The sequence below is a fragment of the Eucalyptus grandis genome, chromosome 10 (assembly GCF_016545825.1).
Source record: "Eucalyptus grandis isolate ANBG69807.140 chromosome 10, ASM1654582v1, whole genome shotgun sequence".
Classification (NCBI taxonomy): domain Eukaryota; kingdom Viridiplantae; phylum Streptophyta; class Magnoliopsida; order Myrtales; family Myrtaceae; genus Eucalyptus; species Eucalyptus grandis.
In genome coordinates this window covers 3,866,954-3,892,499 of record NC_052621.1, presented here as the reverse complement: position 1 = coordinate 3,892,499, position 25,546 = coordinate 3,866,954, and the positions used below count along the sequence as shown (strand labels likewise).

The following is a 25,546-nucleotide window of genomic DNA, read 5'->3' as shown; positions in this document are numbered from 1 at the left end:
GTTTGTTACAGAAATAATATATACAAACTGTCGGCCATGAGAAGCCGTTTGAGCTCGACTGTCTTGTCGGCGAGTAGCCATCAACAAACAACGGATACATTCATATATAATAATAAGAAGATAGCTGAATCGACGTCTAATCTACTGGTTGCATGTGCAGCTCCACAATCTTTGTCCATTTGGTCAATGAAAGTTTTATGAGATTGGCCGACGACAAACGACAAATGCTTACCATTCATTGAATAGAATAGTAAAACTTGAAAGAGTGACTCCACAGGAGTAGAACGGATTTTCTTAAAAATATTGCTAACCAAGCAATAGGACGACCGTCCACCAAGTATAGGCCTAAGGTTCCGGAGCTCCCCTTTTGGCCCTCCGAAGGCAAATGGAAAAGGAACAAGATATAGGGTGCGTTTGGGAAGGCTTTTGGGGAAAGTCCTTGAGAAAATGTAAAGACCTTTGAGTTAAAAGGGTTTTGGAAATGCAAATTATGTTTGGTAAATTGTATTTGTGAAAGTCCATTGCAAAGTATATTTGAGCAAAATAGCGTTTGGACAAATTAACTTTACAAAAGAATTTTATTATTAAAAAAAAAGGAAAAAAATGAGAATTGGTTGATTACGCGGCGGGGCGGGCGGTCCTGGGGGACAGCAGCGGGCGGTCCGGCGAGGGGCGGCGGCGGCGAGGGTCGCCGCGACCCATCGAGCGGCCCGCCACCTCAAGCACGGAGGTCGCGGAGCGGGGTCGCGCGACCGTCCGGGCGAGGGTCGCCGCTACCGATCTGGTGGGTCGCGGCGACCCTCGCCGGACGGCCGCGCGACCCGCCGCGCCGCGACCTCCGTGCGGAGGTGGCCGGCCGCCGATCTGTCGCGCGACCCCCGATCAGCGACCGGATCGTCGCGACCGATCGCGCGATCTGGTTGCGCGGAGGTCGCGCGGCCCGATCGGTCGCGGCGACCTCCGGTGACCCCGGGATCTGCGTGTGATTTGTGTCCCGAGGTCGCGCGCCCAGAGATCTGGTCGCGGCGACCTCCGGTGACCTGAATCCGCGGGGTCGCGGTCGCCGGGTTGCGGCGGTCTGCGACCCGGATCTGGTGGTTGGTCAGGAGTTGCGGCGGTGCGGCGACGCGACAACCGGGGGGGTCGCGAGGTCACGCGACGGCCGCCGACGATCGCCGTGACGCACAGGCTTTTGCCGACCTCTGTCCAGCTCGTCGCCGGCCATGGGCAGCTCCGCGCAACTTCGTCGGCCATCCTCCATGAAGAAGAAGATGAATAGTAACGAGGACAAAACCGGAAAAACGAAATGTTAGTGAGGACATTTGTGGAAGAAAATTTTTTAACTTACTCTCCCTCAGCCTTCCGAGAGGCCGGAATGCCCAAGGCAGCCCCCAACCTGCCTTGGGCTTTCAGCCTGGGAAGGCTTGCCTTTGGCAAAGGCAAGTCAAAAAAAATTTGCCAAACACTGATTATTTGGCCCAAAAAGGCCTTTAGGGGGCTAAAGATCCTTGGCAAAGTGGTTGCCAAACGCAGCCATAATTGTATGGCAATGGAAAGAAAAGTAATCTAAAGAGGCCTAGATTCCATAAGTACTCCTAACCAATGAATAGAGTCAAGAGCTACTGCAAATTTACAATGCACTGCACATGGACTTGAAATCAATAGCTTTTCAGCTGTCTAATCTTACAAGCAAAATTGTTAGGTAGAGATAACAAATCTCAGGTAGACAGTTTCTATAAGAAGATAATGAATATCCAAGACCCAAGACAAAATAATACAACCAGCGTGAATTATACCCAAAACACACCAAACTTTCCAGTCACCTTAGCATCTCAGCTAATTAAATATTTTGGAATTTCAATTACTAGACTCGAATACTATCACTATGACAAATTCAAGAGCAAGAGTTAAACTTGCCAATCACACTCAATATAAATGAATTACACGGAAGACTGTAGAAGCGAAGGCAGATATCACCTGCATAGGGGTAGTTACATTACCTGCATAGACAGATATCACATCAATAGATTCTTCCCAGTTGTAGCCAACCTTTGATGAAAAAATTGTTTTCACCTGCAACCTCCATGACCTAACCACCACATGAAAAGAAGGAGACGGTTGACCTCTTCACAATTTTCCTTCCCTGGCAAATGATGGAACTTGCCCAAAATGCCAACTCTTCATGTTGGTAGGCCCGTGATCTTGCTCAATGCTCACCGAACCGCAGATATGTAGTAGATTTTGTCATGCGTCATGAGCAATGGCACAAAACATGTGGTATTACAAAGAATTACAAACTGAAGAGTCTTGCCAGATATCGATATGCTAAGAAAAAGAAAATCTGTCCAAACCCATATACAAAAACAGACAACCTAAGAAATTATGTCTGCTCTTGCTTGCAATAAATTCACAACATACAAGGAGGAGAATGTGCTGGCAAATGAAGTTTCAAAATGACCAAGTAGAGCCTACTGAGCTCCAGACCTGCAATTGCTTCACACATAACGCACCGGCTGAAGAGGTACTACCATCTCATCTTGCTCTGAAAATTCACCTACTCCAACCAAAAATTCATTCTTCCACTATGGATTTATATCTCTTTCCCAAGCTAGAAAAGCCTAATGAGAATATGAACCATCAGGCAGAATTACCCAATATTAGAGAATTATCCGAAACTCTGCAGTTATTCCCAGTAAAGCTCTCAGTACATTTCATTTTACCCTGACGTTGCACCCTCACATTCTACTCCTTCAAACTAGGCCAAGTGTCTAGAGGCCAAACTCTCTAGCTATTAAAGAGCTGCAAATGACAATAGTCAGAAGCCACTAAATAAAACCTTCTTCAGAATGTCTGCGACTATCAGTTGGGCTGAGTTATACGAACCAAGATAGCCAATGGCTTCTAGCACAATCTGATCCTTCTAGTTCAGAGGAAAAAATAAAGGACCACATCTCACTATCAACTAAATCAGCATACCAAGCACTTGAATGCCATGATAAAGAAATAAGCATAAGCCACCAAAATACAGAATCATGGGTCCCACTCTCTTGCAGATGAGTAAGAGCATGACATTACCATTTATCCTCAATCTGTCAACCCTAACTGTTCAAAGTAAACGAGAACAGAACTCTTGTTAATCATTGAACTGGTATAATCTTCATACTTCAGCAAGGAAGCAATTGTCATGTTATGAATATTTACACTCTATATTTGATTAACTCAAAGCCATCCATCCGTCTCTGGTGTGAACATCTCACAAGTCAATTAGCATGATCAACACACAACTACATTCACGATTCCACGCAATGCATCATAGTAAAAGAAAGCAATTCCTAATAGAGTGACTAAAATAAGGGAGCAGAATGAAAACTTATCTAGAGGAAAGCACAACCTGCTGAACAACTCTGGATTTCAGACGAACCCATTACATCTGCCGACATCAACCACCGCATGCTAAGCATTAGCAAACATAGATTTTCCTCCAGATGATTCTCAGTGTAACTTTTCCCTGTAATACAACCATAGCTTTCCTACTCTCAACAAAATGCAGAAGTTCTCCAAAAGAAAATCTAAAATGGCTCCAAGAGCAATTTTAGTCCCGAGTAATGAAAGATGTCATGAATTCTTCATATTGGATATGCAATTTATCTCTTTACAGCAACAAAGAAGCACAGATACAATGTGATGCATCAAGGCACCTGCTATTTCAAGCAGTACTCAGCAATTCAGGTCCAAAGCAAAGTAGCATCGCTTCACTGTGGTGATAGAAGGCTTAATTCAATAACCAATTATAACGCGTACTGCCCATTGATTCTCGCAGTAGACTTGCGTAACTCATCTGGCATTTATTTGGGAAAAACAAATTCCGACCCCCCATGCCCTCTCCGAAATAGAACGAAATTCAACATACAGAATACTACAGAAGAAAAAAAAAATCACTCTAATCCGAAAGTATGGTCGATTGAACAGATAAAATCTCGGGAAGCCTATTCCTGCCGCCGAATGAATCATCCAGCAGCTCCGACGAAGCGAGAGCCATTCTCTATGCTTTGCGTAGGCACCAACTTCAGATGGGACTCAGATAATTCGCGAACCTCCCTGTCAATGTCGAGTTTTTATGATGAAAGAACAAGCGAAATACTATGAAGTTGCAAACTTCATAAGACGGAATCGATAGAGAGAGAGAGAGAGAGAGAGAGAGAGAGAGGACCTTCGAAGGAAGAGTTGACTTCGCTGGGGAGCTTCGACACGAGGCGAGCAGAAGCAACGGCGCTGTGGACGGGGAGGAGGGAACTCAGCTCCCGCCGCACCAACCTGACAGCGCGAATCCAAGACGAGTTCGCAATCAAAACCAGAAACGCACAACCTCGTACAAAGGAAGATCCCAGAGAGGAGACGGCGAAACCGACCTGAACGACGGAGGAGGAGGAGGAGGAGGAGGCGAAATCGGAGTCCGAGGAAGTCCAAAATGGGGACGGATCGGAGGGCGGGGCGACGCGGCGGCCGTTCCTCTGGGCGTGGAGCTGGTCGGAGTCCTCGCCGTTGCCCTCGAGATGGCGCGGAGGAATGCGGATCTTCCGGCGACGGAAGCTGCCATTTTCGCTCCCCTTCTGCTGCTGCTGCGGCAGCCCTAAAACCTCCCTAAAACCGCCTCCGCCGCCTCTCCGACCGGGGAATTGCAGAGTCTGCCGCGAGGACGAGGACGGCTAGCTCGACCGCGAGCGGGCTCCCCCCACTGGGCTGGGCCGGTCGGAGCGTCGGCCCATCTCATCTTGGGCTCCAAACCCAAATTCACAGTAAATGGACGTGAAAATGTGTAAATGTTATAATCCGCGAAAAAAAAAAATTCTTTTTTTAAAACATTTTTTAATAAAGTTTAAAATTGATATTGAATTCTCATTCTTCAAATGTTCATTAATTTTATTTGTTCATGGTTAGTGAAGACAAACATTTTTAGCATGATCATATGGCATATTTAGTAGGAAATTTTGTAATTAAAGTTTGTATAAATTTTGCTAAATGCTCCCCACTGGGCTGGGCCGGTCTGAGAACACGAGCTTTCCAATGAGAGGCGCACGTGGGGATCGTCCTTGGGCATTTTGCTCAGCACAATCGACTTGAGGTCGGCCCATCTCATCTTGGGCTCCAAACCCAAATTCACAGTAAATGGACGTGAAAATGTGTAAATGTTATAATCTTCTTTCTTGGGATAAAAACTAACTTTAAATGCCTTCTTGCCACCTTCTTGCCAAAGGAACCCAAATTTTTCAAATAAAAAATTTAGGCCAATTACTGATCTCATTTGTTTTCATAACTAAGTAGCAAATAACACATCGCAAGCAACCGAAGCCACATGGAACTGCCAAGCAATAAATCCACAGAAACAGCCCGAAATGATGAATTCGAGACGGACATTTTCAACAAGCTGTCTGCTTTGGTGCCAGATGAAAACCAAAATTCCATCCCCGAGACCTGTGCAAATAGCCGCCCACAACAAAGAAACATCACCACAAGGAAACGGAGCGAAACCCGGATAGTCACCAGAACCCACATCTCCAAACCACTTATAATCAACAACCACGAAAAAGAATCAAACAACCCAAACGCTATTTCGAATCAAACTGAACCTTCCTCCCCTTCTTGGGTTTCCCACATTTAAATGTAATATTTGAAGAAAAGTAAAACACCGAGAATCGGAAGAAAGCGAAAAAAGCAGAACCGGAGCTCGAGTTCGTCTCCTTGCTCTACCGCAGATCTGGGCGAGCAACGCTCGCTCGAGGCTCGAGCGAGCCGTCCCAGATCTGTCGCGCCGAAACCGGAAAAAATCATACATGATAATTAAATATTAATATTTCTTGTTGAGGTTCCTTTGGTTTTTGTTCTTTTGTTCCATCGAAGAAGTGTTCCTTTTCAAAAGAAACGACTTTTTTGTTTCTTTTTCTGTTCTATTTCGTTGAAGCTTTGTTCCTTTTTGTTAGTCAGTTCTAATTCACCCAAAACGATATCATTTTGAGTGTTGACCAAAATAGAGCCCTTAAATTAGTCAAAACGACGTCGTTTTGGCATAATTTAATTTTAATATAATATAAAAATTAATTAATTAAATTAAAAACAAAATAATAATATAATTTATTATTATTATTATTATTATTATTATTATTATTATTATTATTATTATTATTATTATTATTATTATTATTTAAAAAAAAAAAAACCGGAGGAGGAAGGCAACCTCACCGAGTCGGGCGAACCCTTAGAGCCTCCTCCTCGTCGCCGAAAGGTGGGGGAGGGCGGCCAAACCCTCAAGCCGACCGAGAGCCTACGTGCCCTCGACCCTCGCCCAAGGACTCGGCCCCCTCACCCGGATTGGGGCGAGGCATGCGAGGCCCTCACCGTCGCCTAGAGCCGCCGGCTCGATGGCCCCAACCCTCACCGCCGCCACCTCCCTCTTCCTCCTCCCCCAGTCGGATTGGGTGAGGGCCACGACCCTCGCCCGGATTTGGGGCGAGGCACGCAGACCCTCACCGTCGGTCGATTGGGGCCGTCGAGGGGCCGCCGATGGCCCCAACCCTCGCCGCCGATCGCCTCCCTCTTCCTCCTCCCCCCGCGGCTTGATCTAGGTGAGGGCCACCAACCCTCATCGGATTTGAGTGAGGAGGGCTCGCAAGTCCTCGTTGCCGATCGGTCGAGGTTGCCGGCCCTAGCCAAGGCCGGCGACCTCGGCCGACCCTCCCCCCTCCATCACCGGCCCTTCCGGCGACGGCGAGGGAGGTGGCGGTGGCGGAGGACTAGCCCTCGGCCGCCTTCCCCCCTAAATATTAAAATTATTATTTTTAAATATTTTAACTAAATTTAATTTTATTATTTTTATATATTTTTATCACGTCGATGCAAAACGGCGTCGTTTTGCATTCACTTAACCGAAAAAATGTCACATATGCAATTTGGTCGGATTTTGGCCGGATTAGCTCTCAAGTGATTTACTTTGATCCGATTTTGGCACTTAAGTATATATTTTGAAAGTTATGGCACTTAAATGTCCATTTCTGCCAAGTTATGGCACTTTGATCCGATTTTGGCACTTAAGTATACCTTTTGAAAGTTATGACCCTTTCTGCCAAGTTATGGCACTCCAAGGGTCCGCATCTCCTTCTTTCTTTTGTTGGATTAATGATACAAATGATCTCTGAACTCTGGCCTAACGTGCAATGTGATTTCTAAACTTTTAATTTGTTCAATACGGTCCATAAACTTTAACCTAATGTTCATTATAATTCTTGAACTTTTAATTTGTTTAATGTGATCTCGAACTTTTGATATATGTCCAACGTAGTCCATAAACTATACGAAAATATTCGCTGCAGTCCCATTAATTCAAGATTAGAGACAACATTGAACATCTTCATATGATCAATAGACTAAAGTGGAGATGTACCAAAATTTAAAGGAATGCTATGAACAAATTAAAAGTTCAAGGACCACATTGTATATTCGGCTAAAATTCAAAAATCACATCGAACAAATTAAAAATTCATGAATCATATAATATATTAAGTTAAAGTTTAGGATTATTTGTGTAATTTTTTCTTTTCTTTATAAGAGGCGCTGCAATTACAGGAAGCTGGTTTTGCCCGACAAAAAGTTGCCTGTCTTGCCATCTTTGAATGATTTACTTCTATTGATGAGGTCCATCGTCCCATCATTTCTTTAGTTTTTCTTCCGTGTACTTCATCCCTTTTTGCCCTTTTTTGACCGTCCAATCGACTTGAATTAGTTGGGATGTTGTCAACAAACTAACATGATCAGAGAGATTAGGACACCATGTCTTTTTGTTCTATTTACCTCTTTTACAAAGAAATCTTGGGTTGCCTCCTCCGCTTGTCGCAACGACAAGGGGAGATAAGAGTGTGTTTGGGAGTAGCATTTGGAAGAGACTTTGAATTGGGCCAAATATTGAGTGTTTAGAAAAAAATTTGCAAATCTCAATGGAGAAAAGTGGGCATTTAGAATACCGAAAATCCAAGGCGGATCAAAAAGCCCAAGACTGATCATAGGCTGCCTTGAGCTTTTAGCTTTCTCGGCATGCCCACGCCGGTATTGTGCACTCCTTTTTTTCCCCGAAATTGTCCTCACGACTTTTTGTTTTTCCATTTTTGCCCTTATTATGTGACACTATTCATCTTCTATGTTGAGGGTAGCCAGTTTGGTTGTATTTGACTGTGAGGGGATAGTGATAGTTAGGGAGACATGGTCACGACGACCTAGGCGACCTCTGCGAGTCATGGCAATGCAAATCTGAGTCGTCACGTGACCACGACAGGGGGCCGTCGATCTTGGTCACATGACCCCCCACGAGTCGCTGCAGCCAAGTTTGGGTCACCGCAACTCAAATCTAAGTCGCCACGACCTAGATCCTCGCTAATCTGGGTCGCGCGACCCCTCACTGCAACTCAAATCTAGGTTCGCTGCGACTCAAATCAACTCGGCGGTGGTGAAGAATCGGTGATGTGGAGGGCAAAGGAGTAGAGGGCATCCTCACGAGAGACGATGACAACGGCGAGGGAGGCATTGGTGACACGGGGGTAGAGGGACATGTCAAGGGCGACAGCATTAAGGCAATGAGTGAGGGTGGTGGGGAGGTGCTCGGTGTGGAGGGGGCGGAGGAACTTGCGATGGCAAGACTTGTCGGGATGGAAGGAGCAGCAGCCGAGGGAGGACTTGTAGTCGAGCAGGTCCCAGTGGAGAAAGTCGAGGATCGGGAGGATGATCTCCTCAAGCAAGAGGTCAAAGAGGGCGGAGCCCTCTGGCATCGAGACCACCAAGCTTGTGCTTCCTAGAGAAGAGAGATTGAGATGCTAGATAAGATGGAGGAGAAGATGATGGTGGTTAAGATGAAAAGGAGGAGAAGATGTTGTCCCCGGCGGCTACCTGAGATCTTGCGACTTGATATGTCGACCACCGGAGACAGATTTTAAGCGCTGTCAATGGCTGCCTATCCTTCGTCAACCAACTATTTTTTTTTTTTAATCATAAAAGTCCTTTATAAATATAAATTTTTCCAAATACTATTTTGTTCAAAGGTATTTCCCAACAGACTTATAAACTATAATTTATCAAATGCAATATGCATTTTAGAAAACCCCATTAACTTAAAAATTAAAATCGTTTGCATTTTCCCAAAACTCCATTAACTTAAAATCCTTTGCATTTTCCCAAAGGCGCTTTCCTCAAAGTGGGCTTTAACATAATTTCACCAAGTGAAGATTAGTATGGATAGTCGAATGATAACACCATCCAGACAATGTACTATACAGGCAGCAGGGTGTCAAAAGTATGTGCTCTCCTGATTGGAGTATACCTATCAACATTCGTGAGGCAGTCAAAAATCTTCGTCATCCAGTGTTGGTCTGGTGATGGGAATCGACCATCTTCCCAAATGGGCGGTGTAGTTTATGCACCGGATAACACCTCTTCCTGCCGGTCCATCTGGGAAGTCGATGACACTGATGCTCCCCGTGTCAAGGTGAAACGATCCCATCCATTCTTTTGTCAAACCCAGGCAGTGCCCCATCAGTGCGATGTGAGCCACCGGATGCCCCACTGCTGCCACAACTTTTTCAGGCTCGGATCCACCGGATAGTTCGTCCAAGAGAGACTGCCAGGCTCTCCCCGACTGATCCCACAGTGCTGTGAGGACTTTGTCTTCCTGTTGTTTTAGCCAGCCGGGTTGAAGAAAAGGAACTGGGGCAGCATCCTGCAGGAAAAAAGACACGGGCAATATCCCCCTCAAAAACCAGATGCATGTTCAGCTGCTGTAATTCCCATAACACAGCCCTACTAAGAGTGGATTCATCAGAACTTTAAGATGCCATTGGCACTAGGCAGTAGGAGAAAGAAGTTTAATTCATTGTCACTATCGGATGCCTTTACCTTCTTCGATTGCTGCAGAATGCTTTCACATTCAAGTTCCTGCATTTGCTTCATCTCAACATAACGTGGCACACAGTCAGCACCCAAGCAGTCTGCAGCTTCTTGAATCTGCAGTGGTAAGGACGACTTAAGAGTGAGATTAACTTTGCAATAGCGTAACTAAGTTCCTTGAGAACCTAGGGTAGGGGCATATTTTTCATAGCTATAATGATATGCTGATGTGAGGACCAGGACATGGGCTTACTTTCGATACAGCCATGGCTGTCTCAATGCTGGCACTCCTCGGACTGCTGATTACCGAGCTGACCTTCAAATCAAGAAGAAGCTCTGCAATTTTCTGGGACTGTCATATGGGGCAAAAGAAAATAGATTATAAGAATGCAAAGGAGCCCATTCCTGTGCGTCACCTATATGGTTTATCCTAAGAGTCAAACCTGTATGATTCCAAGCAGGTTCAATGTTTCATTACCATGACTTGGAAAAGTCACCTGCACATTATCAAAAGTTAATATCATAATCTTAAAACCAAGAGACTGAAGAAGCTGGAAATAGAATAAAAAGATAATGGCAGCACAGGCACAGTCCAATATACTGCCTTCCAGTGAAAAATGTCATCAGCTAAAGTGTATACCTGAGGAGCGGAAGAGATCTGAGAAGTACAGATAAAAGTCCACCCAAACAAGAAAATCCTCACTATGAATCCCCATCTAGCAAGTTTAATTTGAAGTGCACAAGAGGCGTCCTACTTAGTAAGATGGATCTCTAGGCATTCGTACATAACAGTAAGTGCAGTAAAGAATAGTCTGAGTTGACAACCAATTGCACTACAACTAGAAAAGAAGCTATGCACAATAGCCCTACAATTTGGCCTAAAAAGAAAAATTTAAAGCCTACAATGACATGTTCAACGTTATATTTGCCATATAGAAACCAAGGACAAGGCACAGAAATATCCACCAAGCCCAATCAGTTAAGTGAACTTGACATTTCAGTGACCTGCGTCTTATTGAGAGGTGAATCACAGAAGTAATCAGACATGTGATTCCCTAATGAATATGCAGTCAGGGTGTTTTTCCTTTTTTTGTGCTTAAATAATAAGTAATCAGGTCATTGCGTTTACCTCAGCACCGCTCTCTGTTACTCCATGACAGATAAGTATGATCCTCTTGCTGGTTTTTCTGCCTGCGCCAGCAGCAACAGGCGAAGCTGGAGTCTGTGCAGTGTCGTTCGATCATTACACCAGAAGGGCTTTAATGTAGTAAACAATCATGGGTATATCATCGCGTACTTGAATGACGCATACCTGATTTAGCCGGTTGAGGCATATAAATGGGGATCCACCCTCAGCTCCCGGGGTAAAATCCAGTACACTGACTCCGCAATTGCTTTGTAGCAAAATCCGGAAATATTCTGTTCCTAATCCTGGTCATCGAGAGGAAGAACGACAAAAGAAAAAGGTCGGATGGATAACACGGCTGTCTCAGAACTCGTATGTCCAGACATTCATCTGAAGAGTGAAAGGATGAAGTACCAATAGCGGTAGCGACAAGAGCCTGATTAACAGCATTGTGGGCAACCACGAGAACAGACCTGCTTTCATGGGCAAGAATTTTGTTCCAGCAGTCCCTAGCACGTTGCCACAATTCCCTCACGGGATAGTGACCGTCGATGCAAAAATTTGCAGCATCCACCTGCCACTGCCGAAATGCTGTGCCAAACTTCGCTTTCCCCTCATGCTTCAGGAGACCCTAGATTTCGCACCACATCAACAAAAGAAAGCAGTTCATATTTCGCATGCACCGCCCAATGTCTCATCTTTGCACATTCCAGATGGCTTATGGACTAATCAGGTAAGCAAGCGTACTTGAAATGAATAGAGGTCGATTTCCCTCAAGTCGGATTCACTGATCATATCCTCCTCCCGCGCTCCCCATATGATCTCGGCCGTTCTCTTCGACCGTGCTAGGGGGCTGAACAGAGAAACGCGCCATTCGGAGATGAATATCAACTCGATCGTCGAACCGACAAATACTAGATTTCAGTTCAAGAATATATTTTTGCAAGGAATTTTACAGAGTAAGTCATTCTATTCAGCAAGCTCTAGAGAACGCTCGCCGCTCCGATGAGCGAAGCAAGGCGGGTTTCGAATACACGAGGACCGCAACGGAAAGACCGACTTTGCGCACACCTGGTGAAGCAAACGTCGAAGGAGTCGTCGATGAGCATCAGGCGCGAGGTCTCGGCCTGAGCCTCGCCTTTCTTCGTGAGGACCGCGAAGTCGGAGCTGCCCTGGATCCGGCCCTCCGCATTCCACGTGCTCTGGCCGTGCCTCACCAGCACCACCCTCTTCGCCGCCCTTATCGCCGGGAACTTCGCCGAGCCGCGGAGCTCGGCGGCCGGGTCCCCCTCCCGGTCTTCGACGATCGCCGGCGCCGGCGGCTTCTGGGTGACGCTCGAGGAAGCCGACCGGACGGCGAGGAGACCGCACCTCCCGGGTCGGGCGCGGGTCGGGCCGGCGCGAGGGTCGGCGCGCCGGAGAAGGAGATTGGGGACGACGAGAGCGCTTGTGGAGGACAGCATCTGGCGAGTGCTTGCTTGCTTTGCTGTGTTCTCTTCTCTCTGTTTTTGCCGCTAAATTCCGGGAATCGGAAATATCTTTCCGGAGAGCAGTTTGGACCGTTGGATGGTTTTTAACGACCTGACAAATGGGATGGGCTTTAGATTTTTTCTCTATTTTTTCTTCTTTTGTTTTCAAAATAAAAAAAAAAAAACTAGGAAATAGATTTAGAATGGAAATGAGAAGTGAAATCGAAATAAAAAATAACTAATAAAAAATTTGAAATAAAAATAAAAAATAGAAAAAATCAGTATCTTGTTTTTGGGAACAATTTTTATAAACAAGTCTTTTTTTTTTTTTTTCTCTTCTTCCTTATTGCTAGCCACTGTTCGCCACCCCTTGCATGCATCCACTTGCCACCTAAGAGGAGGAAGAAAAAGAGAGGAAAAAGTAAAGAAAAAAATATCAAAAAAATTATTAATAAATAAAAATTCTACTTCACAAAAAAAAAATGGATTGTATTAAATGCGTTTCTTTTATTTTTCTATTTTATGAATAAAAATTTTGTATAATTATCAAACGCATTATTTTACTTATAAATTGTTATGGGGAATAAAATTATAAAAGAACTATTTATAAAAAGAAATTATTCTCAAGAATAAAAATATTACCAAAGGCATCCTAAGAAGCTATGATCGGGTCTGGTCGGGTCTGAGTATACTTGCCCGAAACACTTTAAGCCGTGGCCCGTTGATCTTATGCATGGTAAAGAGCCTGGCCCGCCCACCATCCAACCAATTGATGTTCTTGTCCAGCCCAACAGGCCAAATTTTGTGATGAAGCCCACTGGAAGATTGTCCCTGGTCTTGTGCTGGAGTCCTCCAACATAGCTCGGTTCCCAATCGTTTTCGACAGCTTAGATGGTTACATGAGGACATGTTTCGATATTAGCTTTTGGATATTATCACTATGCTACCCCGGATTAATATTATATGCTCTGACTCGTCACATTTCGAGACTCGCGATTTCGATCTTTTGCATTAATTTATGTGAAGATTTTTCCCAAGTGCTCTCACACTTGTAGTCCTCCACATAGTTTGGCTCCCACTCATTCTTAATAGCTTAGATGGGCAGACGAGGGCATGTTCCAATATTCGTTTTTGCATTATAATTATTATCATGACACTCATAAATTAATTTACTTGAGATATTATCCATTTTGACCCGTTTTATATTAAATCTCATGATTTTATCATTTTGCATATATGTGACCACTTTTTCAAGAAATCAACCATTCTAACAATGCTTTTACCTAAACATGTGTCATATTGGACTTCCAATGCCAAGTGTCACCATTATGTCAAAAGTTACTTTTTATGAATAAATTCCAATTTCACACACACACATGTTCAAGGAATGTTCTTTCCTTGTTAGGTGCATAATCTTGGCCCATGGCAATCCTAAAAGCAGCCCTAAAGTCATTTCTTATTTTGATCTTCTTGCTCTAGTGATCAACCCTCCCTCATCAAACAAGTCGCTATTGACCCACTAGCTTTTGCATGATTTGTCCCCGAACCATATATTTATTGGAGGGGTTTCAACTCTAACACCATATTGTCACACTCCTAAATTAATTCATTCGAGATATTGTTCATCTCGACCCATCCCATATAAGGCCTTGAATTTTGTCATTTGGTTCCAAGTTGGCACTGTCCTTATAAGGTTACCCATCTTGATAATGCTCTTACTTGAAAATGCTTAGCATTAACTTTTGAGTTTCAATGTTAAGCATTATTGTTACATCAAAATGCGTATTTTGTTAATTAATTCTAATCTTACATGTATGTGCTCTTCCTTGATTTCGTGTATAATTTGGTTTATTCCCATCCTCATCGTTCATCCTAGAAACTCGAAAAAAGCCGCTTCTCATTCCAACTCTTTTGCCCCAACGATCATTTATAAATAAGACCTAATAGAACATTACATTATAGTGGAACTCGTAGGCATAAGAACGTTACCCTACTCACTAAAACAATCTCGTCTGATTTATATATAATTACTAACAAAATTCTACCCAGCATAAGAAATAAAATTCAAAATCAATCTCTATCGAGACAATAACGTTATTAAGACATCATTCCGAAAAATAGAATATATATCTTAGAAAAGAGTTGAACTCTATGCTAAGACCATGGCTTTTTAGAAGTGATCCGACAGCGACTCCGAATCGACCCGACGGCCACTCAGGATTTTTCCGGGGACGCGGATTGGTTAAGCCTGAACGGCTAGTTCGGAAAATTCGGGGGGGATTATAAGTGGAGCCAGGAGAAAAAGAAAAAAAGAAAAAAAGTAGCCGTTGCTTTCCGGGCTGGGGTCCCGACGGGCGACATTCGTCCACCAAGAATCCAGCTAAGCAAAAAAGAAACCGACCTCCCCCTCTATTCCCCTTTCTCGCCCAATCAATTCGGCTCTCGTCGGCCGTCGCGGCGGTGATGGGATTGGGAACGAATCATCAGATCGGAATCGAAGTGAACGTACGAGCGCGAACGGGACGCGCCGCACAGGATCCCTGCCCCCCCACTCCTTCGCTTAGCAAACGTCCCTTCCTGGCTTTTTTTATGCCCCGCGGGCCCCGCTTCGGTCAATTCGCCGCGCCAGCTAAGATTGCCATGGCCCTCTTTTCCATTTTTTATTTTTTAGTAAAGTTGCACGAAAAACTATGCCCAAGTGACACACACCCATCATGAATTATTTTATTGATACAAAAGAACTTAAATTTTATTTATATTTTGGACAAATAAATACCAATTTGAGGTTGTTAGGTGTCATCGAAAAAAAGTTTGTGATTTTTCGATATCATCGAAAAAAATTTAGAGTTTTTAGTGTTATAAAAATAAGTTTTGGATAAATATGTGAGCATTAGTTTGGGATTTTTTTGTCGCAAATAAATTTGAGATAAATATATTATAGTGACTAAAGTTGAAAGGTTTTTAGTGGCTTTTATTCTAATTTATTTGATCTTATCTTTTGTTGTTATTGTTTTTGTATTTTTGGGATTTGGGTGGGGGGAATCGCTTTTGCATGCGATTTAATTAATCGGGATTTGGCCCGGGCTAGTTGGAGCGCGCTTAATCCGCAGATTATCATTGTTGTCTCTTTCGCGCGTGAGCACAGATCTTATTTAAGGAACGCCCACTAAAATCCAGGAGGATCCTCAGGGCCCATGACCCTAAAGTCGCTTTGTTCGGAAAAAAGGCCGTTCGGACAACTATCGAAAAAGTTCAGGAAAAAAAAAAAAAAAAAAAAAAAAGAAAAAAACGAAAGCCGCTCATATTGTTCTCCGGAAATTTCAGAAATTCGAATTTTTTTTAAAATTCCTTTATCTCCGATCTTTTTCGAGTTGCTTTTCTTTTCTTTGTACCCCCCAGCTTTCCTGGCTGTTGTCGATAAAAGGGGAGAGGACTCGGGAGTACTTTCGCACGGCGGCTCCCTGATCGCTTCTTTTGTAGGGACCGGCCGCGATTGCTCGTTCACTCGCTCGCTTTCTTTGTCGGACAACGATTCATCGGTGCATGAATCTCGGCGTCTTGACGCGCGACCGAACGAGGAGAGCAAATGTACAAATGGAAAAAAAGCATAGAGGCGAACGACATGCCTCCACCGAACTGATTCCAACGTCAGTCTTTTCAAAATGTCAAGGTTAAAAATATCCGTATAGATTCCGCGTGATCAATGCGGAATATACAATCGGGATTCTTTCTTTTTATTTTCCGTGGTCATTTCCGTTCACTTTTTTATATCGTGGGAATGGGATCTTGTTCTCATTTTTTTTTTTCAAATATCTTTACTCGACCGAATCGAAATAAAAAATTCACGGAGACATGTGAGATCATATCACGAGTAATTTTAACTTTTGTGGCAAGATGGACGAATGGAATCGACCTGATCCACCGCCGTTGGAGCACCCTCCTCCACCGAATTGATGCGGACATATGTCTTTTCAAAATGTTTATTAAAAATATCCTTATAGATTCTACTTGATCAATACGAAATATTTCCTTTATTGTCCATGATCATTTTCATTTACTTTTCTATTTCATGAGAATGAGATCTCATTCTCTTTTTTTTTTTTAATATCTTTATATGATCAAATTGAAATAAGAATTCACGGAGGCATATATGATCATATCACGTCCAATCTCAACTTTTGTGACAAGGTGGATGGATGGAGTCGACCAAATCCACCGTCGCTAGGCCGCCCTCGTCCTCTTCCACCAAATTGAAGCGAATATCAGTCTTTTCAAAATTTCGACTAAAGATGTCCTTATAGATTTCACTTGATCAATGCAAAATATACAATTGAGATCCTTTCTTTTTATTTTTCATGGTCATTCCCATTCACTTTTTTTTTTTTTTTTTGTGAAAATGAGATCCCACTCTCTTTTTTCAAATATCTTCACTCGATTGAATCGAAATAAGAAATTCACGAAAATATGTGCAATCATATCACATCCAATTTTAACTTTTGTGACAAGATGGATGGATGGAATCGACCCGATTCATTGCCATTGGGCCGCCCCCCTCCACCGAATTGATGCGAACATCAGTTTTTTCAAAATGTTGATTAATAATATTCTTATAAATTCTACTTGGTCAATGTAAAATATACAATTGGAATCTTTTATTTATTTATTTATTCCTTGGTCATTTCCATTCACTTTTATATTTTACGATAACAATATCTCATTCTCATTTTTTAAATATCTTTATCCGAACCAATCGAAATAAGAAATTTATGAAAGCATTTTAACGTGATTATATTAGGTCCGATTTTAACTTTTGTGGCAAGATGGATGGAGATTAAATGAGCAAATAACCGCGGCGATGAAATCGAATAACATTAAAAATAGAAATTGAGAGAGAGAGATCATATCACATCCGATTTTACCTTTTGTGACGAGATGGACAGATGCAATCGATCCGATCCGTCGCCGCTGGCCCGCCCTCCTCCACCACCTCACGTCACCGGCCGCCGCCGCCGCCGCCGCCGGACACTACGAAATCGCCACCGTATCCCCGTCGAGTAAATGAGCAAAGAACCGCGGCGATGAAATCGGATAACTTAAATAATGGAAACAGAGGGAAGAGATAGAGAGAGAGAGAAAAAACAAGCAGCAAAGGACCCGGTTCTGCCTTCTCCATCCTCTCTCCTTTAGGCTTTAACTCTCTCTCTCTCTCCTCCGGCCTTTCTCTCTCTACACTCACTTTCACACTCTCACTCTCAGTCTCTCTCCCTTTCTCTCTCTCTCTCTCTCTACGAACTTCGGAGTCTCTTTCTCTCTCTAGACCTTCACCTGTCAATCTTCTTCCCCGCACGGCACGACGAAGCGAGGCGAGGGTGCTGAACAGAAACCCTAAGGCGCTCCTCCCCCGGCGATCGTCGTCTCGCTTCCCGAGCCGTCGCCGGCAGCGCCCAGATCTGAGCCACGCGGGAGCTCGCGTCCCAGCTATGCGCCACTGATTCCCCGCCGGAGCCCCGCAGCATGTCGAGCTCCGACCCGAAAACCCGCCCCAAGCCGGGCCCGTGGCCGCCCGTGCCGGAATCCTCGCCAATGCCGCCGTCCTCGTGGGCCAAGCGCACCGGCTTCCGCGCCAAGTTCTCCGGCGAGGCCAATGCCGGCGACTCCGGCCAGATATCGATGCCCCCCCGGCCCCGGGAGACCAACGGCCAGCCGGATCTCGAGGCCGGCCGGGCCCGGGCCCATCCGCCGCCGCCGCCTCCTCCGCCGCAGCCGCCGCAGCGGCCTCCCCCCGCCAGGGCGGCGAACGGCCAGGCGCAGGGAGACAAGCCGCCGCCGCCGCCGCCGGCCCTGCCGGCCCCGCCCGCCGCTGCTGCCGCGGCGGCCGCCGACAAGGATCAGCCGGCGAAGAGGCGGAGGGATTCCGATGGAGCAGTGCCGAAGAGCTCCAGCCCCGGGGCGAACAGGCGGGCCTCGGCCGGGGCCACGGAGGCACCGCGGCGGCCCAGCAGGAGCGAGGAAGCCATCGACATGTTGCCTCAGACGGTGGATGATGATGGGTTCGGGAGCAGGCATTCGCATATGAAGTACGAGCTTAGAGATAATCCGGGCCTCGGTGAGTCTTTGGGTTTTTTACTCGTTTCGTTAGCTTTGCGATCTTTTAGCGGCGCGTGGTTTTAATTAAGATGTAGTTGAGGAGTTCCATCTCTTTGAAAATTCTTGATTCTGTATCTGTCGAATGTGCAATTGCTGGTCGCAACCGCAATCATGTGCTTCTTAATGCCATTACAACAAAAAGTAATTTAATTTGTGGACACAAACAGTTTGTCTTCAGTTATTTTGACAATATAAGTCAAATTGTATGTTTTTGTGCGGTTGTATTTTTCATTCGATGATATCAGGGGCGTGATGCTTCTTGAAAAAGATAACTTTTTTTTATCAATGATCTTATAGATAGGCCTAATTTTGTATGATTTCTTCACTGGTGCAATATACTGTTTTTGTGCGTATTGCTGTGCGAAAATATGTCGTATGTATGTTTTCACAATCGGCATTATTTAATTTCTCTTCTGTGGTGCAACTTTCAGTTCCAATTAGCTTCTATGGGTTCCAGCATTTTCTTTCGATGTTGGGCTCACTCGTTCTTGTCCCACTCGTCATAGTTCCTGCAATGGGTGGCGATCATGTGAGTAGTCTGGTTTTATTTACTAATATATGTCGATATTCATCTCCATCAACCAGTGTAGCTCATTTGATATGATTTAAGAATGTAGGAGGACATCGCGGCCGTGGTCTCTACTGTGCTCCTTGTGTCTGGACTCACCACACTTTTGCAAACTAGTTTTGGATCGAGGTTGCCCTTGATACAGGGGCCATCTTTTGTTTACCTTGCTCCTGCTCTAGTGATAGTCAACTCTCCAGAATTTCAAGGGCTGAATGGAAACGTAAGTATTCAATTTTCACTCGAGCTAAGTGTGGCTAGATAAATTAATTTACTTGTTGGTGCTTTCTCCAGACAACTGTTGAAATCGTGATTTCAAGTGCAACTGCTTTTTCATTCTCATTGTATTGGCATGTTTTTTAATGTTTAATTCCTTAAATATATATCTTCTACGTCACCTTATCAGTGGACAGTTTTCACCAGTTAGTTGGATGATATGATGACTTACCGATGGAAAATGGACAAATCTTACAGGCTGGTTTTGTGGCTTACGCCCTTCATTATCATGTTGCCTTCGTCAGTCCGAAGCCTCACCACAGAGCCACTTAAATTTCCACTTGCTTTTCTCCAGGAGGACTTGTGGGAGAACGGTGTTAAGAAGTACCGATTACTTTTAGTCATGCCCTCCATGAGAAGAGGAGAGAAAAGTTGAACAAATTTAGTGACACTCCTATCTCTGTTAGACACGACAAAGTCTACCCATCCTTAGATACTAGATGAATTTTCTCAGCTGTCAAGGGGCATTTCATTGCCAGTATTGGCATTGAAATGCAACTTCTTTAGCAAGCACCTGTTGGAATTTTATACTTCTAGATAAAGCTGGAGTTTACTTTTGGACAACTTAAAAGAAATTCTCTAGTGGCTTTTGTCATCTAGGTAGGACTCTTGAGGAGATTTCATCATTTTATCAGGCAGAATGCCTACTTTGTCCTTAAAAATTTACAGATTTCAGTTTGAAGGCATGCAAGCAGCCACAATTTTATGAGTAATTTCACTTGTATGAGTGAATTAGTTGCATGGAGTTGTGACGGAGTGATGGGTAGGAAGGTGGTTAAGATATGTTATATAACGATTGTGTTTTCGTCCATTAAATTCATAACACGAATCCATAAGTAAAATACACTTGTCTCTAGTCATGAACTTGTTAAAAAGTTCCTATTTTTTGCTTTTTTTCCAATTAATTTACATATGTCAAATTTATGGAACTATAGATATAGGTGTGTTACTGCATCTTGTAATTACATTTGATTCTTGAGTATATATTTGACATTTTAATTCAGTCTTATTGGGTTGCAATATTTTATGCATAGAAATTAGAATGTTTTCATCTCCCTCATGTGTCAAAGGTTGACATGGAGCTGCTCTTTGATTAGCTTAGGTTGATTCACAGTTAATACTTTTTCACAGTGACAAGCGTGCATTGGCCAAACTGTCCAATGACTTCTTCTATCAGTACGAACGAAAAAGTTGATTGATTTGTATTCTTTTGTAAAATTGGTTTTCTTAAGACTGTTAGTATTGCAAACCTATAGGCTTTGTTTCTGGAATTAGGATTGGCTATTTCTCTCCCTTTTATCGACTCTTCTTGTCTCTTTACAAGTAGATTTGAGCCTTTAAGGTCTAAGTTTACCTTGCTTTGATCTTACAGATCTTATTATTGTACGATCTTTCTATTTCATCTTTGAATGCCATCAAGCCTAAGTTGTTTTGTGATGCCAGAATTTCAAACACATTATGAGAGAGCTACAGGGTGCCATAATTGTCGCTTCAGCTTTTCAAGCCATACTTGGTTATAGTGGACTTATGTCCATTCTTCTGAGGTAGAGCTATGCTTATCAGCTTATCAGCTTATCATCTTATCATCTATCAAGCACTGCCAATGAGCATGCTTGTTATTTAGCTATGCTTTCTTGAAATTATTGGTGAGCAATGCCAGATTAAACAACTGCAGTTCTTTTTTCTTACATTTCAGGTTGATAAATCCAGTAGTGGTGTCCCCAACTATTGCTGCTGTTGGACTGTCCTTTTATAGCTATGGTTTTCCTCTGGTTGGAAAGTGTCTCGAGATTGGCATTATGCAGATATTACTGGTCATAGTTTTTTCTCTTGTAAGTTCTACGTAGCTTTTTCACCAAAAGGGCATGTGCAGTTTCCTTCTTTATCTATTTGGCAGGACATCAACTTCATCCCTCTCTCTCTCTTGTGCAATGCCATTCTGAGCTGTTGTCTCATTGAAACCTTCTCTTTGGAATTTAATCATACTCTAATTATATCATCTGACCTGTCTGTCTATTTTCTTGCAGTATCTTCGTAAGATATCGATTTTTGGTCACCGTATATTTTTAATCTATGCAGTAAGTTAAAGCTGCAAAGCTTTACTTTTTTTCTTCTTTTTTACCCGTCTCCCATTATATTCATAGTTTTCTTTACCATGTGCAAATTTCTATAGTTATGGCTGCTCAAATATTTGCAGGTTCCACTGGGTCTTGCTATCTCATGGGCTGCTGCTTTCCTGATGACCGAAGCTGGTGTTTATAGTTACAAAGGTTGTGATACAAATATACCGGCCTCGAACATAATATCTGAGCACTGCAGGAATCATATATCCCGAATGAAGTACTGCAGGGTCGATACCTCCCAGGCATTAAAATCTTCTCCATGGTTGAGGATTCCTTATCCATTACAGTGGGGAACTCCAGTCTTTCGCGGGAAAATGGCTATAGTTATGTGTGTCGTGTCGATAATATCATCAGTGGATTCAGTAAGTGGTGGTTTTGTTTCTCCAATGCTTTTAAGCTATCTATTCAGATCTCATTTTCTCGATATGTTAAATGTTATGTATAGCATTCCACAGGCAATCAATTGTATATAAAGTGCCTGTAAGCTCTTGGTTAGAGAGTCTGTTGTGTGCTAACCACAAATTGTGTCCGACATTATGAGATCAGTGTAGCTACAATTTTTTCCAGCTCTATAGTAATTTATGTGAATGGAAGAACTACAATCACATATTGTATTGTGGGATAAACTACACTTTGTATCATGGACTTTGGAAATGAAAATCAAATCTCGAACACTTATTCCGACAGCAAACACTTGAACTTCACAAAATTGAGGGCTGACAGATGACAAAGTAACTTTGTGTATTCATAGGAGTTACATATAAATTATGTGTTTTTAGCTTGATGAAATGTAATAGTTACTGGATCTCGTGCCCTTCTCCATATAGTGTTTTCTAAATTCTCCTTTTGTTATATTCAGGTTGGATCATACCATGCATCTTCACTTCTGGTGGCATCGCGACCTCCAACCCCTGGCGTTCTTAGTCGAGGCATTGGTCTTGAGGGTCTTTCAAGTGTCTTAGCTGGTCTATGGGGCACAGGAACCGGATCATCTACACTAACTGAGAACGTGCACACTATTGCTGTGACTAAAATGGGAAGCCGTAGAGCGGTTGAAGTAGGTGCAGTTGTTTTGATAGTTTTATCTGTTATAGGTAAGAAGTCATCCTCAGTATCTTTAACTCCAGAGATCATTGGATCACTTGGCAGTGGAATCACTGTTGATGCAATCTGCTTGGGGTGCTAAACGAAGCCTTCTTTAGTGTTCGGATAATTGAATAGAGATAACAGATAAATAGGCGTCAAGGATGTGCCAACCATACCATTTACAACATTTGTAAATACGCATAATGGCAAGTGATAACCTTCACAATTTAGATTCTTCTAACTGAGATGAACTAAAGTTTGTCAACTTCCATACTGTAAACAATGCCAAAGAATCTTACCAAAAAAAAAAAAAACAATGCCAAAAGAATGATAATTTTCTAGAGAAACCCATTTGCTTTTAAAGTTATTTTCAAGATGGCAATATTCCACATAAAAATTTAAGTTGCTTAAATCTTTGAAGCCCTAATCAACTGAAATGACAAAATGATTTTGGCTTCATATTCTGAACTTGATATGTATCTGTGGTTGTGATTTAGATCTAGATGGCTGTTGCTAGCTTGAGACTGTCCTCTGACTGAATGTATTGTTCCTTCATTGCCTTTTTTACTTGAGAGTCACCATCCTTGGATCACTTGTCTTTGTACTTTACATTTATATAGGATCTTGTGTCAACTTGTCATATCTTTAAGACTTGCTCCTAGCACTGATTAGGCTCTTGAATCCTTTCTAGTTCCTTTTAATTTCTGATTCTTATTTTTGATGATTAACGTGTCACGAGTGATGCCATCAACAAAGGACTGATTCTTTGAGCTAGAAGTTGAACATACTAAGCAGATGGAGTTTGTGATTTTGGCATATGCATGTGAAGTTTGATAGTTTTACATTTGTGATAGTTGATTATGGAGGCAATCCTGTTGTCTTTGTTATTTATCTGGCAAATTAAGTTTAAGTAAGGTTATGGCACTGAGCTGCTGAACGTACTGGCTCATTCTTTCTTTTTGCACCTCCTTGGGTACCCTTCCTGCATGCATGAAGTGCCCTGTTTCCTTTCCAATGGTGCAATTTAGTCTTGCGTTTTGATGTTTTCTTATGATTGCTCACAGGGAAAGTTGGAGGTTTTATTGCTTCAATTCCCGTGGTCATGGTTGCTGCTCTCCTTTGCTACATGTGGGCAATGCTTGCTGCTTTAGGCCTGTCAAATCTTCGTTACAGTGAGGCAGGAAGCTCTAGGAATATTATCATTGTTGGGCTATCTTTGTTTTTCGCCCTTTCAGTACCTGCCTACTTCCAGCAATATGGCATCTCCCCAAATAGTAATTTGTCCGCTCCAAGTTATTTCCAGCCATATATTGTAGCTTCTCATGGACCTTTTCGTAGCAAGTATGGAGGGGTAAGCATCTCTTGGCCTGCTCTTCTTGCAAAATTCTTTTTCTGCTTCTTCATTAGTCCTTCTTCCTGGTGGTTTAGGAATCAATCATTTTGCCATGGAAACTTTTGATGGCATGGTGATCGGAAAGGTATTTAGAAATAGATATGGAAATAGCAGTAGAAAAACTCTCTTTCGGGCGGGTTTCATACTGTGACACTAGGATAGATAACTGCGTTTGAACGGAGCATTAGTTCTTAGAGTTTCAGGATGCTATTGTGCTCCCAAGCTACACGATAACACCATCCTAAGTGTCATGAATGTCATTCCATTGCACATGAGAGATGATATCCCAATATGTCGGCCAAAAAAAAAAAAAAGAAAAGAAAAGAAAAGAAAAGATTCATCCCGAAGCGCATAAGGACCTTTTAAATCCGTGCTAGTGACTGCTTGTCATTTCCTCTTTGGTTTATGAAAAGAACTATTAAATAGTCGGAAATGAAGTGAGCTTATCCATTCAAGAAAGGACCCCAACCAAGTCAATGCTCTCAGTCAGATTGGCTTTGTTCTAACTGACAAAGGAATCTTTAAGGCTTGTAGGGCTTTCCAATGAAGAAAAGATTTCTAGCAAGTAATTTGTCTCTGTTATGTTAAAATTTGCAGGTGAACTATGTCATGAATACATTGCTTTCAATGCACATGGTAATTGCATTTTTTGTGGCTATTGTCCTGGACAACACTGTTCCTGGTAGTAAGCAAGAACGGGGTGTTTATGTGTGGTCTGAACGGGAAGCTGCAAGGAGGGAGCCTGCAGTTGCTAAGGACTATGAGCTTCCCTTCAGAGTCAGCAAGTTCTTTAGATGGGTTAAATGGGTTGGGCTCTGAGCATCGGTGTCGCTGGGTGGCCAAATCGTTGCATTAAAGCGGCTGTCTTTATGAGATGATTGTAATAGCACTTGGGTTCTGAATCTGAGCTGTTGACACCATGCTGAAGCGGAGCAGTATCACGATATGTTCATTTCTAGCAAAGTAGGACGACATGAGCCAATAGATTTTGGATGTGAGTCGCACTGTACATTTGAGGTCTCTTGAGATCTGGCTGTGTTTGTAATTTTTTGAGTGGTTAGCAGTAGTTTACCGAAATGTCTAGATACAGCTTCTGGCAAGCTAGGAGCTCTGTTGTGTAAATTCTGTTTGGATCATCTTTTTCTTGAGAACAAATTTTGTTTGGAATACTAAATGGAAATGAATTCTACTTGGAAATATTCATCACGGCATGATGTTTTACCTTCCTCCTAATTCTTAACTTGTGTTCCATTTGGTCTAGAAGACTGGCCAGATGAGCTTTATTTCCTTTGCCGATGGGTCATTGCAGGTTCTCAATGGAAAATGACTGTTGGATTCATGATTTCGTGAACTCAATGGTACTATGGTAGGAGCTTTAAGTGTTCTTAACAGTGTTATCCTCTCTTGGTCGATCCTGGCGTCCTATTCATGCCCCCATCC

At 43.0% G+C, this 25,546-nt stretch overlaps 3 protein-coding genes across 3 annotated transcripts; 1 reads left to right on the top strand and 2 right to left on the bottom strand.

The window, feature by feature from the left end:
• Positions 1-3,613: 3,613 nt before the first annotated feature.
• Positions 3,614-4,686, bottom strand: LOC104421264 (formin-like protein 8). Its single transcript, XM_010033158.3, has 3 exons — positions 4,410-4,686; positions 4,211-4,314; positions 3,614-4,098 (listed from the first exon to the last, which is right to left on the bottom strand). Exons 1-3 carry the CDS (start codon positions 4,595-4,597, stop codon positions 4,067-4,069), a joined length of 324 nt encoding a protein of 107 aa, XP_010031460.2. The 5' UTR covers positions 4,598-4,686; the 3' UTR covers positions 3,614-4,066.
• A 4,501-nt stretch (positions 4,687-9,187) lies between these two features.
• Positions 9,188-12,562, bottom strand: LOC104421262 (probable 2-carboxy-D-arabinitol-1-phosphatase). The gene is made up of 9 exons (XM_010033156.3): positions 12,119-12,562; positions 11,795-11,900; positions 11,462-11,678; positions 11,234-11,352; positions 11,051-11,143; positions 10,365-10,418; positions 10,175-10,273; positions 9,931-10,038; positions 9,188-9,754 (listed from the first exon to the last, which is right to left on the bottom strand). Exons 1-9 carry the CDS (start codon positions 12,508-12,510, stop codon positions 9,380-9,382), a joined length of 1,563 nt encoding a protein of 520 aa, XP_010031458.2. The 5' UTR covers positions 12,511-12,562; the 3' UTR covers positions 9,188-9,379.
• A 5,090-nt stretch (positions 12,563-17,652) lies between these two features.
• LOC104421261 (nucleobase-ascorbate transporter 12) lies at positions 17,653-25,327 on the top strand. The gene is made up of 10 exons (XM_010033155.3): positions 17,653-18,622; positions 19,095-19,192; positions 19,281-19,451; positions 20,948-21,048; positions 21,201-21,336; positions 21,532-21,582; positions 21,702-21,989; positions 22,487-22,721; positions 23,778-24,064; positions 24,704-25,327. The coding sequence occupies exons 1-10, from the start codon at positions 18,031-18,033 to the stop codon at positions 24,923-24,925; spliced, it is 2,181 nt and encodes a 726-aa protein (XP_010031457.2). The 5' UTR covers positions 17,653-18,030; the 3' UTR covers positions 24,926-25,327.
• The last annotated feature ends 219 nt before the right edge of the window (positions 25,328-25,546 follow it).

What these genes read in the sequence shown, in the direction of transcription:
- LOC104421261 (XM_010033155.3), top strand. Translation starts at nt 18,031, where the DNA reads ATGTCGAGCTCCGACCCGAAAACCCGCCCCAAGCCGGGCCCGTGGCCG. An exon ending in TTCAAGGGCTGAATGGAAAC is followed by an intron (nt 19,452 to 20,947) that starts GTAAGTATTCAA and finishes TTGTGATGCCAG; the next exon opens with AATTTCAAACACATTATGAG. An exon ending in TGGTCATAGTTTTTTCTCTT is followed by an intron (nt 21,337 to 21,531) that starts GTAAGTTCTACG and finishes ATTTTCTTGCAG; the next exon opens with TATCTTCGTAAGATATCGAT.
- LOC104421264 (XM_010033158.3), bottom strand. Translation starts at nt 4,597, where the DNA reads ATGGCAGCTTCCGTCGCCGGAAGATCCGCATTCCTCCGCGCCATCTCG. An exon ending in CCTCCTCCTCCGTCGTTCAG is followed by an intron (nt 4,315 to 4,409) that starts GTCGGTTTCGCC and finishes TCGCGCTGTCAG; the next exon opens with GTTGGTGCGGCGGGAGCTGA. An exon ending in AGTCAACTCTTCCTTCGAAG is followed by an intron (nt 4,099 to 4,210) that starts GTCCTCTCTCTC and finishes CGACATTGACAG; the next exon opens with GGAGGTTCGCGAATTATCTG.
- LOC104421262 (XM_010033156.3), bottom strand. Translation starts at nt 12,510, where the DNA reads ATGCTGTCCTCCACAAGCGCTCTCGTCGTCCCCAATCTCCTTCTCCGG. An exon ending in TCGACCTCTATTCATTTCAA is followed by an intron (nt 11,679 to 11,794) that starts GTACGCTTGCTT and finishes TGCGAAATCTAG; the next exon opens with GGTCTCCTGAAGCATGAGGG. An exon ending in TAACAGAGAGCGGTGCTGAG is followed by an intron (nt 10,419 to 11,050) that starts GTAAACGCAATG and finishes GATAATGTGCAG; the next exon opens with GTGACTTTTCCAAGTCATGG.